The sequence below is a fragment of the Meleagris gallopavo genome, chromosome Z, assembly GCF_905368555.1.
Source record: "Meleagris gallopavo chromosome Z, MGAL_WU_HG_1.1, whole genome shotgun sequence".
Lineage (NCBI taxonomy): Eukaryota > Metazoa > Chordata > Aves > Galliformes > Phasianidae > Meleagris > Meleagris gallopavo.
In genome coordinates, this window is record NC_139435.1 from 47,678,902 (window position 1) to 47,697,210 (window position 18,309).

The 18,309-nt window shown below is 34.3% G+C and overlaps 1 protein-coding gene across 1 annotated transcript in view; it reads left to right on the forward strand.

The window, feature by feature from the left end:
- The window catches only part of RASA1 (RAS p21 protein activator 1), a 59,501-nt gene that overhangs the window by 16,474 nt on the left and 24,718 nt on the right, over positions 1-18,309 (forward strand). Inside the window, exons 3-10 of the mRNA XM_085212506.1 lie at positions 2,903-3,038; positions 3,797-3,867; positions 6,238-6,355; positions 7,342-7,373; positions 9,049-9,101; positions 9,767-9,917; positions 13,288-13,366; positions 15,981-16,101. Coding sequence (XP_085068632.1) covers positions 2,903-3,038; positions 3,797-3,867; positions 6,238-6,355; positions 7,342-7,373; positions 9,049-9,101; positions 9,767-9,917; positions 13,288-13,366; positions 15,981-16,101 — 761 coding nt within the window. The remainder of the gene's footprint in view (positions 1-2,902; positions 3,039-3,796; positions 3,868-6,237; positions 6,356-7,341; positions 7,374-9,048; positions 9,102-9,766; positions 9,918-13,287; positions 13,367-15,980; positions 16,102-18,309) is intronic.

Here is an 18,309-nt window from a genome sequence, read left to right on the forward strand (position 1 = left end):
TGTGACTTACAAATGTAGGGAGTTTTTGAATGCATCTGCTGTGTGATGAAATGTAGTTCATAGGTCCTTATGTAGCACTGACACAAGCTCATAACTCTCTTAAATGCAGATAGTGTACCACACGTATAGTATGTCAAGTTTGCATCTTGTCATCTGAACTAGCGATTTTTGGCTTCTCAGGCTATACAGATAACAATTTAGGAGCAGGCTCTTGCCTAACAATAGGAGAAAATTGTAGTATACTAATGGTGTCTTCCTACTATTGTTCTAGAGTCCTGCACTATTAACTTATTATTGAAGCCAACCTCATCCACTTGAATATTGGCATTGCAGGTTGAAAATTGTCTTTAACAATTTCCAATTCCATAAAGAAAGTTCCATTAAGAACTTAAATAATCTTTCATTCCAAGATCCCTAAAACACACACAAAAAAAATGACTATCTGAAGCAAATTAATTTGTTTGTTGATACTGTGCTTCAGAGATTGGTTATATTATTTAAGATTTTATTTATTTGCTGAATGTGTGTTTTCCTTTGTTATGAGAAAGACAAGTACTGCACTCAGAAATATTGTCAAACTGAAGACAAGTACTGTACCCAAAATATTGTCTTTAAGTATTTTCAAGCAAATATGGGGTTGAATCTCCTGCGTCTCACAGAACAGAAGTGCTCTTTCCATCAGGGTTTGACGTTCGCCAATTATAGTCTACTAGTAATGGATAAACCTTCATTGCTAAATAGTCTTCCTCTGTTTTTTTCCTATTGATTTCCGCGGTAAAAGTAAAATGTCAGCATCAGGTGAAAATGCTTTTTGCACCATACAATTAATGGATAGCATATCAATCTGTTGAAATCATTTTTTCACAGAAGTGTTGGTGAGTTACTGAGTGATACCGCATATTATGGGAGGAAATATTTATGTTTCAGTCTTTCCTATTGGATTTTGTGTGATTACAGAAGGCTTCCTATAGTGTTTGGCTCTGTGTTTTGAAGACAGATATAATTATGCTTGAATTGGTAATCTGAAACACAACATTTTGATTAGAACCTAATCTGTTTAATAACTTCACAAGGAATCTGGCAGAAAATACGCTAAAATATCTAGCCTAAATCATTAGTTATATTCTTATAGCACTGAAAGTAGAGTCAAATATGCTTAAAAAACAACTTGATTTCTGAAGATTCATCTGTATTTATGCTTTATGCTGATGTGTGGAAGAAATCATTTAGTTCAAAGAGCTGACTAAGTAGAAAGATTTGTAGTGTGTGAAAATAGTGACCTGTTTAAAAAAAAAAAAAAAAAAAAAAAGGAAATAAAAATTTCCAAAAGCAATTGCAGATGAGCAGTGTACTCGTTTTGGATGAGGGATAAGTTTTTTGGCAGTGGAATTGATTTTTGTTTTTGAATTGCTTCCAAAGCTAGAAAAGAGAATAAAAAGTTAAGTAGAGCACTTCTATTGTAACTTACTATGAAATATACTAAAGATAATTTGTTTCCATTATGAAAGCTGCAAGGAGAATTAGTGTTAGCTCTTAGATTTTATTTTTCTTACCAAGCAAAATATGCTCAGTTTGGTAATAATTTGTTTCTCAATTTCTTGACTTTATTACTCATATTTTTATCAAATGATCAATAGTAGTATGTATTCTTAGACTTAAATTTGTAGGAGTGTACATAAGATTTTAAAAACAACTGACACTCTGCAACCAGAATTCAAGAGAAAAGTAGGAATATTTTTTTTCTACTTATGATGCAGTTCATTTGAAAGCTCAGCTGCAGATTTAATTTAAACAAAACAAAAACCAGACAATGACGTTTTATAGTTGTACCAGAAATAATGGTGTTTGTATCAATGAGTATTTATTTATTCTCACTGTGTAACTTAACGAGCTGCTCGGTCTCTGTGCCACTGTCTTCTCCCATCTCCCAGTTACTTTCCAGGTAACAGTGTAAGGATGAGTGGGCTATTCTCTAGACTGCTGTCTGGTCTCTGCACTGCTGGAAAAATTCAGGTCTACCTGATGCCATTGATTTAAATACTTGAGATTTTTTTTCTTCTGATAGTCTGGTCCAAACTGCTGTTTGTTTCATGTTAAGTCCTTTCTTAGTTTTACATATGAGTCTTGAGCATAACAGGAATGCTTTTAATGCTGTTAACCTTTTTACCTATATCAGTTAGTTCTGACTCCTTTTAGGATTTGTATTGAATAGCAGTGAGAATACAGATTATGATTTCCATTTTTGATATGACAGTGTTTTCAGGAATGTCCATCTTAACAAAAACAGACCCCTTAAAGATAAGCAAACAGTTCTGTAAGAATTTTGTTGTGTTAAACAACTGCAGAGGTTTTCTTTGCTCTTTCCTGAAGTTGTTTAGTACCTATGCTAAAAGTTAAGAAATCGCTTTGAAATGAAGAATAAGTAGATATTTCAATTTTTCCAAGATTTACTATTTGACAGGAAAGTGACTAATTTTTGAAGTTTGTTCAACTTTCAGCATTCTGTAATCAAGTAGATTCATTTGTTGTTAATATAATTCAATACTTTGTGTGTCCTGCACGATGCACGTAGTAATGTTGTTGCGTATACTAAAGCACTATGTCAGTTTTCCAGGACATTGTTAAATACATTTATTTTCTGTTTCTTTAGTTTCAGTAAGTTGTATTTTTATGCTTCCTTTGCAGTCTTGAAGAATTTGTTTTCTCTGATACTTACCAGTAATTTTTGACAAATACCCGTTAATTGTTTTGCGTATCTGTTTGTAGAGATCTTGTAATATTATATTTTACTAATATAGTAGTCACTCTGCTTCAAAGCCTTTTCTTAAAAGAAAAAAAGTAGGAAAAAACCATTTGTAGACAAGAAGTTTTCTATGTCAAACTTCCTTCTTTTAATTAACAGAATTATCGCCATGTGTGGAGACTATTACATTGGTGGACGTCGCTTTGCTTCACTCTCAGACCTAATTGGTTATTACAGTCATGTGTCCTGTTTATTGAAGGGGGAAAAGTTATTATTTCCAGTAGCACCTCCAGAGGTAAGTTGTAACATTTTCATAGTGATATTTTTAAGAGCCATTGGTTTAAATGCCATTAGTCAGTACTCCTGCATTTCTTTGAAAAGCTCTCCCTAATTCCACATATACTTGGCTGTATGATAAGTATAAGGAATATATAAGTGCATTCATACTGATGCAAAACAATGATTAAAAAGGTGTCTTTATTGAAAATCTGCAGTGAGAAAACTCATTATTACATATTGCTGGTATCTCTGAAAGTAGCATTGACGTCAGTAAACAAGTATGCAGTAGTCATCTACTAACGTAGGTAACTTCTTGGTTTGTGATATCTTGTGTATCTAACAGATTTCTAAATAATCATCTTGTAGATAACAAAGGATTCTGAAAGTGAGGCTTCTTTCAAGTGCTCAATTTTTTAGCAGTTATTAAAACCATGCAAACTATGTCTCTAAACAAAGATGTTTCTGATAGATAAACTTCTGTAAGTTTCTGTAAGTGAAGAAAGTCTAGAACTACACTTTACATAGAAATTACCCTATCGTAATGTATTTTGAAGATTCCAGTGTCACCTGTCGTGCTTCAAAGACAAATGAAATGAGAGCTTTAGTAGCCAGCTGTATTAATTGTGGTTTTTGTAGTGGTTTTGAGCTTTGAAAATTTTACATTGCTTGGAGGGATGTAAGTGACTGTTACAGGTTCTTTTCTTAAGACACTCTGAAGTGCTAGGGAGAGAAATACTGAAAAAGTTTTATCTTTGTTTTCATTTTAAATTGTAGCCTGTGGAGGACAGGAGGAGAGTTAGAGCAATTCTGCCTTACACCAAAGTGCCAGAAACAGATGAAATAAGGTATGTTTTAATAATAAGAAGTTGTGAATCTCTCAGAGTATTTATAAATACTAGTGATTTAAGATGTATATTCACGTGCAAGATGAATAAGACTTTTTTTCCAGACACGTCTTAGATTTAACACATGGTTAGATTAAAGAACGTGTTTTTTTGTTGTTGGGATAAGTATTTGAGGACAAATCAGTCCTGATTGCTGGGGACAGAATGTGAATATTGACTACTCATAAATTTAAGAATAGCATATTTAGTGCCTTTTTTGAAATAAGAAGATGGAGCAGTGTTAAAAACAAGCGAACAAAAACCCTTGTTCTTTAATGTTACAGAATATACTTTGTAGAAACTGTTAGTTGCTAAGGTCTAAATCATTGTCTGTCTTTAGCATGGTGGAAGAATTATTCCCGCTTCCCATCTAATTTCTCTTCCCCCTTCAAAAATTCTGTATTGAATGAATGATATTTAAATGTATAATTTCTGGTGATCTTAATGTTGTACTTATTTGTTACACTGTTACTCATTTCCTTTCTAGCAGCAGTAGTATCTCTGTTATTTCTTCGGGGTTGCCTGTATGCTGTGATTCTTTTGCATTTTTATGTGCTACATAAGAAGGAAACAGAACCAACAGTTCACATCCAAGAGCATATGCTAGTTACTTGGAATTAATACTTTTTTTCTTGATATTTCATATATATATATAAATATATATATATTATATATATTTTATTGGAAAAGCAGGAGGGTTTGAAAGAGTTTTCTAATCTCATGTTGGTTTGACAAGTTGATTTAATATTCCACTTAAATTGAGAATTGGCTTGGTTTTGGGAATATTGACCTAAGGTAGTGTTGGTCTTGATGATCTTTGCAGATCCCTTCAAATTGGACTACGCTAATTTCTAAAAATACAGAAAAAAGTATATCCTTTATTTCCTTGATATCCTCATTAAGATCAAATTGTATCCCAAAGCCTTGCAGTGCAATCCAGTCTCTTTAAAGAATTTTGAGAATTTTCTTCATTGAGGTGATTATTTCCTAAAAGGAGGAGGAGAAGTTGATAGGAATTGTGATTGCTTATTGTAAGTGAGACTTCCTACTACCTGCAAAAATAAAAATATCAGTGGAGTCCAAGAAGTACCTTACTGCATGTACCAACTCACAGGAGAAAAGCATTTCATTACTTTGCTATAATAGTACAAATCTTAGAAAATCATACATTTTCTCCCTCTTGTAAGATACAAAAGAAATGCAGAGTTCTGTGCTAGGCTTTTGAGACATGCTTGGTTAAAATAGTTCTGTTCCTGGCACACTGCAACCAAATTTCTCAGTTTATTCTAGATCAAATTAACACACACTTGAAGGTACTACTTGACTGAATCATAATTCAAAATTTTGTAAATATTAACCGTGGTACTAGAGTTCTAAGTATTGCAGGGTTGTTTTCATCCTGTCCTCCATGCATTAACTTACTGAGTAGTTCTTTGCAATAGAGCTGATGCAATCAATGTACTGGAAATCACTCATTTTTAAAATTTGGGTCCATTACAATCTGAATTAATTCCCTGTTTTGTTAGGATTTTTTTTTGCTTGTTTTCTTTGTGCTGTTCAAAGACACTTCTGTTAGCTTATCACAAATGAGATACATTTTCTATGAAATTTGCTGTATAAATTTGGGCTGGGTTTGTAGTTAATGAATGAGCTTCAGTGTCTCATTGATACTTCCTGTACCTCTGATTCAACATCTAACTTAACTAGGAAGTCCTGTTGTGCTGCTGTGAAATGGTCTCCTATGACCTTAATTTGTAGTAACACTGAACTTAGCCCATCCTTCCAGTAAAAAGCTTCCTTGAGCATCTCAATGCTATTTATTTATGTTTTTCTTATAGCTAATTGCATGGATGTTCCAGTAACTATTCTGTACTCTCGTTTTTGTATATGAAAACATAAATAACTGGTACGCCACAGACTTTCATTATATGAGATTAGATCTATTAAACAGTATGAGGGAGTAAGGATGTTATTTTCATATAGGCTATTAATGGCATATTTGATTGTTTTCACGTTCTTTGTTTGATAAAAGAAAAATGTTTCTATCTTCTAATACTGTTGTGGTATTACTTCTGTTCTGTGCATGCTTAACACACTTCCAAGCTGATAGAATTCAAGTATGCATTGGATTTTGAATGTAAATCAAAGTATAAGTATTCATATATGATAGCTGTGAGAGAAATACATGTATGCATGCTTGGGATATCAATTGATATATTTTCACATGCCGCTTATCTCAAATGTTTTGCTGAAATAATGCTCAATAATTCTTTGTCTTGAAGTTTTTATTATGAGTCGGTTTTTAACTTTATTCTTACTGTAACTCTTCAGTTTCCTTAAAGGAGACATGTTTATTGTCCATAATGAATTAGAAGATGGCTGGATGTGGGTTACAAACCTTCGGACAGATGAACAAGGTCTTATTGTGGAAGATTTGGTAGAGGAAGTGGTAAGTAATTTTATATTCAAGTCTCTTAAAAAAAATTATATTTGTACACATATATGGTGAATGTAAATTGGTAAAACACTGGAATGGATCTAAACCAGTGACAGTGCTTCATTTCTAGTTATGTGCTTTTCTAAGCCTAGTAATTGAATCTGACTGTTTTAAAATAGTGTAACAGACCTGTAAGCCTGATTCAGTATTAAAAAAGCTCTTATTCACGTATTGCCCAAAGAAATTTAAATGAATGGTACTGCAGATTTACTAAGCAGTTTCCTAAACTTATCTGTCTTGATAAACAATCTGAGAGTTATTTATCTACATTTGGGTTTTGTTTCCTATTCACAGTCTAAACAGAATGTAATTTTGCATTGTAGTAGGTGGGTAATTTTTAAGGATAATACACAAAATACCAGTGTATTAATTATACCTAGACAGGTAGAGCTCTAGAAGTTAACCAGATGACATGCAGATAATTGAGTTACTGCAAGGGAAAAGAGGGTTTAAAGGATGTTTTAAATAATAAAAAATAAGAGCTTTTTTTTTTTTAACCTCAGCACTGCTTTGGAGTCCTGATAAAGTTTTCTTGTGTAGTCTAAGTATTTTTGCTAATAGCATAATTACTTGCAGTTGCTTTTCAGAGATCCATGTTATAATGTGGCAGCAGTACTAGAATATTAAACTGCAGTCTTCTGTATTCTTGATTAAGTTAACCTGAGGAAAGCTGAGTTTTAAAATTTGTCACCCTTAAAGAAGGAGACTTGAAACATTACAGAAAAGATTATCTCAAAAAACATATTTTGGCTGAATTTCCATTCAGAGAATGAAGAGAAAAACTCATTTTCCTAGAACTGCAGTTAGCCGTTTTAGTTCAGAAGTATCCTAGAGTCCTTATTATTTTTTTTTTTTCAGAAGGTCTTAACTTACCAAGTTTATTTTCTGAACTAACCTGTAGTGTTTTCATGCACTTAATATGTCAATTTTCTCATTAGGGAAGAGAAGAAGATCCACATGAAGGCAAAATGTAAGGATTTTTTGTTTTGTTTTATTAAAATATAAAGTATAAACTTCAGCTATGAGATTTCCTGGCTTTTGTAAGGGTGAACAGAAGATGCTTATTTTTTGCCTTAGAATTTTTTTCTGTTTCCATGCTGAAGATGCATGGAAAATGGACATTAAAGTCTTGTAATAGTGATGTCTATTGGTAATGGGTTAGAATCTTCAATGTATGATGATGTTCAGCCAAAATACGCACAGTGGAGCAAAGGCAGCGTTTGCCTTAGAGAGAGCCTTATTCAGAACTGCTCAGCTGCAGATGCTGGAGGCAGAACAAAGTACCAGTAGAAGAATGATAGTGTAATAATTGCATCTTACCTTTATTATCTCCATGTAGTAATTCTTAAAGGTGAAAACTGAAGGCTGTGTGATAATTGTGCCCTTCAGTATTTGAAAATTTTTTTGGAGTGGATGCATTGCAGGCTTAATTCTGTAGTGATACAGCAAACTGCTGATAGTTACACTGTTTCTGTTTTCAGTAGTACAGACAAAAGCAAATTTCAGAAAATCTCTAGGCTTGGCTGTGTTGTCTGTCCTGCATTTGCTTGTGGTAACTGCAACTGCTGCTTCCTGTCTCTCTTGCCCTCTTTGCAGCCTCCAACAGGGTGATGGCTGAATAAGGCATTTCTTGTTATCTTAATTGGCAAAAGAACATCACGGATACTTATTTTGCTTACTCTTTCCTAATGTTCTGCTAGTCAGTTTGGCAGCAGGAGCATTCAAAAATACAGGAACATATATTTATTTATTAAGAAATCTGTAATAAATGCTTGGAGGTTGACTCTGTCTACAAATATCTGCAGTACTCAGAGGAATTCTGGGGAGACAGCATTGCTTCAAATATTCCAGTAGCAAGAAAACATCCTCTAAATCTTTTACAGAAAAAAAGATTTAGAAATAGAGCTCATTTTTAATGCATAAGAGAGCCTTCTGCTCTATACCTTGCCCAATGTAAATGCAATGAACTGTAGCCATATTTTTAGATTTCCTTTACAGGGTAGAATGAGATCTTAAGTTGTAGCATGTAGCATGCGATGTGCTGAACCTAAACTGTAATGTCAGTTTGTTGATTGCTGGTATCAGGCTGAGACTAGACAGGCTCCTGAAATTTCTTGGGACATTGCTCTGACACAGCGCTCTGCAGAACATAAAAGATTCTACATTAAAGCAGTTTTTATTCAGAAAAACCTAGTTTTTATTTCCATAGCTTCTGGGCAAAATCAGTTTGTTTTTTTTTTTTTTGGTTTTTTTTTTTTAACTGTTTATCCTCCTTATTTTTGCCCTGGATTTCATGATTTGGGAAATTCCTGTATAGGATTAACTTTGCATAGTGCTTATCAAGTTAGCTACCCTTTCAGTGTTGTTTGTTTGTTTTTTATTTTTAAATCTCTAAATGTGGTCAGATTTGAACATCAACTCCATGTGTTGGACATTTTTTTCTTGAAAATAACTTAGATGCCTGTTGATCTTACCTTTTTCATGCTGTTGGTGTAATAGTAGCATTGAGTAGCATAATCTTATCTCATCTGTTATGCATTAGGTCTTTTAAAATAAAGATCAATTCATAGGTGCCAGAGCCTTGGATGTCACCACAACGAAAAAAGAGATCTTGCTTTCTAATTTTTCTCTTCATCTTTGTTAAGATGGTTCCATGGGAAGATCTCCAAACAAGAGGCTTACAATTTGCTGATGACAGGTACTTGTATTTCTGACGTAGTGGTAGTTAAGTAGCACGAAGTCATTGTATGTGTTGTGTGACAAAATCTGTGGGTTTTCATGTGTGAGTATACGATTGTCTTTGATCAAACTCTGCGACTGTTACTGCAGTACAATACTACACTGGAAGAAAACTGTTAAGGCTGACTATTAAATATATTTAAATTCTTAAGTACAGTTAATTTAATAATCTGCATTGAAATAATGAAATACTTTTTGATTAATACATGAATTAAAAAAATATCAGGTTTTCTCAGGAGAAAATATTGTTTTAGACCAAAAGAAAATATAATAATAAAGGGTTTTCATATCTTTTCAAAGAGGAAATACTGAAATGAGAACATAAAGATTTCTGACCATTCCGGTAAAATAGTATACTTCAAACATAAGAAGAAAAATGAATTTTTGAGAACAAATTATGAAACTTTTTAATGGTATTATGTAAGTAGGTTGCCACCTACAGCTAAACAGTTTTGCATTAACATCTGATTTGGGATCACTCTTGGAACTTAGCTCATCAACTTTGTATCTCTTTTAAGTGGACAATTCTTTCTGGTTTGTACTGAAGTCCATGAGATTTATAAGTAATACTTATTTAAAAAAAAAAAAAAAAAAGCGTTAAATAACACTGTCAAATCTTTTCAGTTGGCCAGGTGTGCAGTTTTCTTGTGAGGCCTTCAGATAATACACCCGGTGATTATTCACTTTATTTTCGGACCAGTGAAAATATTCAACGATTTAAAATATGTCCAACAGCAAACAATCAGTTTATGATGGGAGGCAGATATTATAACAGGTAGGTTATTGTGGTAAGAAGAATTGTGTCTATTCTGTGTTCGTGTAAGATGTCTATATCTTATTCCTGATAGTTGTTAACTGGTATAAGACTTTATTTTTCTTAACAGCATTCTAAATATTTTGCCTAGCTATCCTAATAGTTAAAACCAATAAAGTTTTTGAGGACTGTGCATGGATTTTGTTTTTTTATTTATTTTGAAGTGCTCTTCTGCAAACTAGTTTCTTCGGTCTATAAATTGTAGATCATATGGGTCATGGAGGTGTAATAGAGAGAATGCTGTGTTGTCTTGGAAGCTGCTGTTTGTAATAGGAGTTCTTCATTTGAAAGAGGAATATAAAGATTTTAGTTTTGTCTGAGATATTCCACAGGAATTTCAAAGTGTGAGTAAGAGAAATGGATATTTACAGGGAAGGGAAAAAATATTTTCATTGTTGGAAAAAAGTTACTAAATTGCAGTGTAATAAGTAAGTGATACTTTGGTAGGAATTGCAAATGAGACTGTTTAGAATGAGGAAACTTGGAGTGCATTTATTTTGCCAATGATATAATAATACAATAATTTATAAAAAAAAGAAACAATGAGATATATATCTCATTTTCTTTGAAGAAGCTGTCAATCCATCACTGATAATCATACTTGAAGAGTTTTTGTAGATGCAAGACTTCTCAGTGATAAAAGCTCACTGCAGAATAACCAGTTGGTTTTTTAGCTATGTGCTTGAAGGTCCCAGTACATAGTATTATATATGGTGTACACAGTGGGAGAAGATCACAAATTGCTCATTTAATTGCCTCGGTACATTTTCTAGGAGCAACTGACAAGATCAGTTCTTAGTGGCTGTATTGAGTTTGGCTAGTTATATTCTTACCACCAGCCATATGGGGGATTTTTAATGAAATGTTGATATACTCCATTGTTTAGGCTGGTACTGAGTGGTGCTTGTACAGTGTTGTTTTCCAGAGACCTACACTGACCAAACAGATACGCTAAGGAGTAGAAATAGGAAGGGGTGTTTGGTCTTCCAAGGTAGTTGGTCAGAGTTTGGCCATCATTCTGCTTGTAATGAATGATTTGCCTTTGCATCACTGAACCTTCCTCTCCATTTGCATCTTCTCTCCCTGCTTCACTCTTCACTTACTGAACTGTCTTTATCTTGATTCATGAGTTTTCTCGCATTCTGTCCTGTTTTTCTGAGGGTAGAAAGTGAGATGGCACTCTTAGGTGTCCAACTGTGAGCTGGATTCTACCCTCTGCCGTCCTTTTAACATCTCTCTCTTCATTCTCCTCTTTATCTTTTATTGCTGAACATGACATCATTTGGTATGGAATATCCCTTTAGTCAGGTTGGCTCAGCTGTCCTGGCTGTGCCCTCTCCCAGCATCTTGCCCATTTCTTGCCCATTTGGTAGAGGGGTGGGTAGAGTTGGAAACAAGAGGTAGAGCTTGAATGCTGAAACTATTGTTCAGTAATAGCAAAAACAAATACTGCATTACTAGCACAGCGTTGTAGTCACAAATCCAAAACAAAATACTGTTAAGGCTGCATTGAAGAAAAGTAACTGTATCCAAGCCTGACCTAGCACTGTGGTGATTTTGCTGTGTTGGTGATGTTGCTGTGTGTCAAGAACTCTCATTTGTAAAATTAGCAGTTACCAGCATGGAGCAACACTATCTTAGATGTGTCTGATTTGATCTTCTCTCTGAAACTGAGCAAGGTAAGGTTGGTTAGTTGTTGGTGTGCCATGTCGGGGTGCTGTAGGCTTCTACAAAATTGCAAACTCTGAGTCTCTGCTTGTATGTTCCAGAGAGCTAAGTTTGCTCTATCCTTGAGAAGGCCTAGGGGGATTTTACTTGAGTGCATCAGTACCTGATCAGGGGGAGCTGAGAAGACAGATCCAGGCTCTTACTGATGCTTTATAGCAGCAGGACAAGGGGCAGTGAGCACAAAATGACATACAGGAAACTCCATTTAAATGTAAGGCAAGCTTCTTTCACTGATAGAGTGACTGAACACTGAAGCACATTGCCCAGAATGTTGGACAAACTGCTGACCAGGGTCTGAAGCAATCTGCCTTAGTTGACCTTGCTTTAAACTAGGTGGGCTGGACCAGGTAATCTCCAGAAGTGCCTTCCACATTCAGCAGGCCTGTGGAAAACTTTCATAAATGTTCAGTTTTTGTGGTTTTGTTTATTTTAAATGATGTCAGTGTTTGTTTAATTTTAGAAAATGTGGTAGGAGATAAGTATCAGGCCATTCCTTCTGTCCTTTCCACCTATCTTCTTTACTAAATTCAACCTGCATGGCAGAACCTTTTTTTTATTAAAAAAAAAAAAAAAAAGCTGTTGAAATTAAGGGTTTTTGTTACTTGTGATTCTGTTGCAAAGAAGATCAGAAATGCTGACTCGACATTTTTAGAGTGAATTTGAGATTTAATTTCAGCAATGAGATAATCTGAAAATTGATTAGTTAATTGGAAATTATTTTTGTTTCCAGTTGATGAGTTAGTCTGTATTGTCAAAGACCAAATGTTATGAATCAAATATGTTTCATTCTTTTTCTTTACACTTTAACAATGTGTAGAGTGTTGTTGCTTATTCCTGCTTTCTGGATTCTTCATGATTTGAAATGTCAGCAATTGAGATAACTCAATTTCCCCTTAAGCATTAAAAAATAAAAAGATACTGCTCATGATGATGAGATACTGTTAAAATTGTCCAAGAAGCTAAGACCTGAGGAACAAGCTCTCGTGCAAAGCATTTTAAAATGTCTACTGTAATGCAATATTAAAATCTATCTTTACAATTGAATATCAAACCAAGTTTAATAATGATGTTGCTTATTTATATTCCCCTTATTTCTACTTACTTAATTCTTGTTTTTTCCAGGTTGCTGTTTTATATTTGAGTGTTTCATCTGTATTCGTGTGATACACAAATACAGCGTAAATTTCACTAACTGCAAAAATAAGTTAAAGCCACTCTTACCTTGGATTTCAGTTTGTATTTGTCATTATTTCCCTCCTAAGCCTTCCAACTTGTCTAAATCTGATAATGAAAGTACAATTTTCAGCCTGTTTGCAGAGCTGGTGATGCGCATGCACTATTTGAATATGGAAGAAACATTGGCATGTTAAGGAACAAAATAAAGTATTCTTCAGAGTTTCAGTGTAGTATTGGTATTCATAACATATTAATATGATTTATTGTATTAGTAAATTCTCGTTGCTACAAATGAGACTTTTAATATTTAATACCAATTTTAAAAACTGTAAGAATTTTTTTTTGTTATTTGAATGGAAAAGCAAATTCTTTCATAGGAAAAGCTAACAAGTTTAATGTTAAAATCCTTTTTTTCTTGTTGAAACAGTATTGCTGACATCATTGACCACTATAGAAAAGAACAAATTGTTGAAGGATATTACCTTAAAGATCCTGTTCCAATGCAGGTAAGATTTCATTTCTCAGCATTTGCTGAAGATCTGATCATCATCAAATCTATTTATAATATAAGAATGTGTGTTTCTTTTGTTTTATCTTTATATGCATTCACTTACCTAAAGTTGTCTTGTAGTCAACAGAAAATATGATATGATGTGCTTGTACCCTGAAGTGTTCATCCTCTGTTCTGTGACCCCAGCTTTGGTCCATGGCTGAACAATGCTGTGCCTTAATTTTGTGGGGAAACCATAATACTCTCCAATCTATAGTGTCTGGCGTTCTTCTCCCAGAGGAAACATTACAATTGCAGGACTTATTCAGGAGTACTCTTGCCCTTTCACAGAAGGTCATTCTATCCCACAGTTCTCCCTAAGTCAGCTCACTAAGTTAAGCATGTTAAAACCATTTATTTCTCCTCATACCATTCCTTCTTATCACTACTCTATTGTGACTTATTCCAGTGCAAGCTCACCTGTCCTGAATATCATGGACCAGAACAGCCAATACATTAGTATAAATGGTATCATGATATGATATAAAATACTTTTTTACTTAAATAGTTAAATAAAATAATTAACAGAAATGTCCTTGATATTCTATGATTCTGTAAATGGGTGGTAAGGCCCTGGCACAGCTGCCCAAAGAAGCTGTTAGAGCCCCATCCCTGGAGGCATTCAGGATCAGGTTGGATGGGGCCCTGGGCAGCCCATCTACTGGGGAGCAACCCTATCCATGGCAGGGAGCTGGAATTGGGTGGGCTTTAAGGTCCCTTCCACCGTAAGCCATTGTATGTTGATTCTGTGATAACGTGCCATTTTTTGTGGTAGGGTGGCTCTAGTGAGCAGCCAAGCACCTGCAGAGCTGCCTGTTTATTCCCTTATCCCATGTAATGGGAGAGAGACTAGGAAGAGCACAACTTAAGAAAGAAAAACTCCTGGGTTGAGAGAAGTTTTTAGTAAAGAACAGAAAAAAAATACATAGTTCCTGTAAGGCAATCACTCACCACTTCCTTCAAGCAGACTGTTGCCCAGCTGGTATCTGAGCAACAGTTGGTCCAGAACACAAACAACAACTCCAGTTTTAATATTATTGAGGTGTTAGATGGCATTCAGTGCCCCTTCAGTTTGTTCAGGCCTGTTGTTTTAGCTGTGTCCATGCCCAGCTTCTTTTCCTTTCCCAGGCATCTCACTTTGAGATGAGTGACAGAGACTCCTTTGGTTCTGTGCAAACACTGCTTAGCAGTAGACAAAACCCTGGTGTGTTATCAACACTGTTTTGGGAAAATAATCTTCTGTTTACTAGTGATAAATAGCAGCACATACAACTTCCATGCATACCAATCTTTCCTGTATTGTTGATTGTCTTGTGGCACTGATGCTCCCCAACTGTTTGCTTGCTTTGGACTGTGGCATAAATTGTTAATAATCTTAGCTTTTCATATACATTTACAGTTCCTTTACTGATTTTTTTTTTCCTGTTAATTTTTTTTACTATAATTTTCCATGAGACTTATGAGACATATACTTTATATGCTTTTAAATTATTCATGTTTGTGACTTTACTTTGTTTAAAAAGTGACCAGTTATGATTTTTTAGGTTTTGCTCTGTGTGGCCTTTGTTTCCCTAATATATTAGTCTATGTTCTATAAAAAAAAAAAAGTTTAGAAGTCATGCTTACAGTTAGTGTGGGTGTGATGGACTTCCTATGTTAATGGGAAGGTTGCTATTCTTGCATAGTTACAGAGATCTTAAGGTCATAAACATCTTGACGTTGTTTCCATTGTGGGTCCTGCAATTCCTGTTAGTATTACCAAAGTATTTTTCACCTTGCCTTTATTGCTTTGTTCAAAATTACAATTCTTACATAGCTAGGAGGAAAAGTAAAATATTTAATGTCTAGCCAGTTCTCATATAATTTTTCATCTCAGCACTGTTCTCACTGCTTGACAGTCCAGTTTTTCTTTTATCTTACTGCTAAAGACCTTTTACTGATCAGATTACTAGGTAAGGTTAAATTTGGCTTGGCTAACTGAAGGGGCACTGAATGTCTTTGGGCCATTTCCATTTGCTACTTGACTTTACAAGTCTTACAGCTTTGTGTGATTTATCCTTTTTCTGTTTCATCTTCTGCTGTCTTCTGTTACAGTTCTACCCAGTTAGAACATATGAATTTCAATGATATTAAAAAGGAAGTATGCAACACTGTGAGCATGTTAATTTTAATTGTGATCTGCCCCACTCCTGTAGCTTCAGAGTAAATTTCTCTTATTACTCTGTCTGAAAACCTTCGGTAGAAATAGGTGTAATTTTCAAGACTTTCACAGCTTTTACAGAAGTTGCTGCGACAGATGCTGCTTTCTATTTAATATTAAAAAGGCATAGGTGGCGCTTTGTAAATGTTGGTCTGTATTGAAGACTTCTTTGATAATTCCGTAGAAAATAGTTAATGCATTTCTAGCCAGGGTATTGTATTAAAATTTGATGTATTTTAATAAAGCAATGTAATACACAATACTAAAGAGTTTGTTAGTAAGATAATCTTGGTTGCAGCACTCATAGCATGTGATTTTTTTTTTTTGGTAGCAATTTCTGAACTTCAAAATATGTTTTCTTCTTTTCTAGCACCAAGAGCAAGTGTTTAATGATACACTGGATGGAAAAGAAATCTACAATACAATTCGTCGCAAAACTAAGGATGCTTTTTATAAAAATATTGTCAAAAAAGGCTATCTTTTGAAAAAAAGTGAGTTTTACTTACAATTTTTTTGTGGAACAAACATGGATGCGTGTTTAATAACTTCTTATATAAAACTGGTACTCGAAAGGACAAAATAGAAGCGAGCAGGATGGAGAAAATGTGTAAAGAGTATGAAAAAGTCTATTTCCTAAGTAGTATTTGAAAAGCACAATAACCAAAACTACATGCAGCATAAAGGTGATTGGCAGGTTTTTCAGGAAAAAATATGGAGTACATTACAACTGTCAGGAATGTTTGTCATGAATAGATTTCAAGCACATTAAATGTGCATTTTGAGAAAAAAAAAATGCATTTTATTTGAAGCTCATATTTTTGCAGACAGATTAGATTGAAGCTAGAAGGTTATAAATCCGAGCATTGAAGATGAGAGCTGTTTTATTGTTCCAGACTAGATTGCCTATTTTAAATTAAAAAAATATTTTTTTTATCTTTAAGATACATAGGGACTGTTTTTAGAGCCGTAACCATGGTAGCATTAACCATAATGTATAATGAGTACATTAAAAGTTAATGGCTTGACTCACATTATTATATCTCTGAAGAATTCAACAAAAATTGCACTTTGATCAGAACAGTGCCACACAGCACACAAGCTTGGGACAGTGAGGCTGGAGAGCCACTGAGGGAGTCTTTAAAGTTCGAGACAACTAATCCCTTTAAAAGTTTTTCAATTATACTTTATTTTCATTACTGTTGATTTTAAAAAAAGAAAAACTGTTAACAGTGTGTTTTTAAGACGTAAGGAAGTCCATAGCTAAAAGGATAAATTCAGATAGTAATGTAGATAGCAAGCAAAAAAAAAAATGAGAAGAAAGGTATGATTTTAAATATAGCCAAATATAAAAGAGAAAAAAGAAATCCACAAAGCCACAGAATTTCTGGACAGAAGGAAAGTATTTCTTCTATTAAGAAAACTAATTCTCAGAGCTGTACAGGGGTGGGCTGGAGTGAAGAATCAGAGGAGAATTAAGTGAAAACCTTTTAGCTGAGAGAGAATGAAATACTTGAAAATGCGAACAGGAGTTCTGTGTAGATGTAGAGACATGCCCTTAGCCACATATGGAACAAATATAATCTCTTTGCCACCTAGTGGACAGTGTAATAACTGGATGGTAGGGTCATGTTTTCAAAACCATACTGCTACTGTGCTGGATTTATCATATTCAAACCATAAAGATAAGTCTGCATTTTTTTTCTAAAGCATACTGTGACTTACATATGAATTAGTTCCAGAAAGATCTTATCAATTGGAGGTCAGAAATTAATTTCTTTGGAACAAGTGAAAATAGCCATATTAGTGGATATAAGTGTATGATTCTGATTCAGATATATAATGTACTCCCATTTCTGCTCTTCAATCATACTTTTTTTAAGTTGCTTTGATGCTCCTGCTGCAAATTGTTCAGAGTTCAGGAGTAGCTCTCTCTTTCTAGAGTCTATTTCCTAATTAAAAGTTATTGTAATAAATAGGATCAGAGAATCAGGACATAAACTGATAACTATACAGATACGGAGTCTTTCTAATCATACGAACACAGTGTCCCAGTAGCTCATATGCACTTGCTTTAATCTTGCTGAAATTAAGATGTTTAAAGAACTTACTGCAACTGTATGTAAATCTGTGATGATGGTCTGGATTGAGCTATGTGTTGCATAAAATTGAGTATGCGTGCTGATATTCTGCCTTGTGTGATTGTCATGTTCTGCTCGTAAGGGGAAGGATCTGATGACCAAATTCACGAATGCCCCTGGTTAGATTAAGGTAAAATGATGCATAGAGGTCTGCATGCAATTATCAGTTTTCATGATAACCTACATGCTACAATTGTCCCCAAAATACTGGCGAACAACTTCCCAATATACTGACAGTCCAATACTTAGAATCTATCTTAAATTGTCCTGCTAAACTACATGATATTAAGGAACCAAAATAATCTTAGTACTTAACAACTTTGACTTAACAACTATATGAGATACAGCTTTTAAGAAACAGAAATAGATCTAATGATTACTTCATAATTTTATGAGAGAAAAAGAATGAAAAGAAAAAACTGAGGAAAACAGAGAAGGAATGAGAGTCAGGAAAAATTGACAAGAACAAGATGGGTCACCGGACTACTTAAAAGGTCTGTTTCAAAGAGTTCTGGTGTCAGCCTGCTGTGCTGGAGAAGGGATGGGGGGATATTGTGTGCA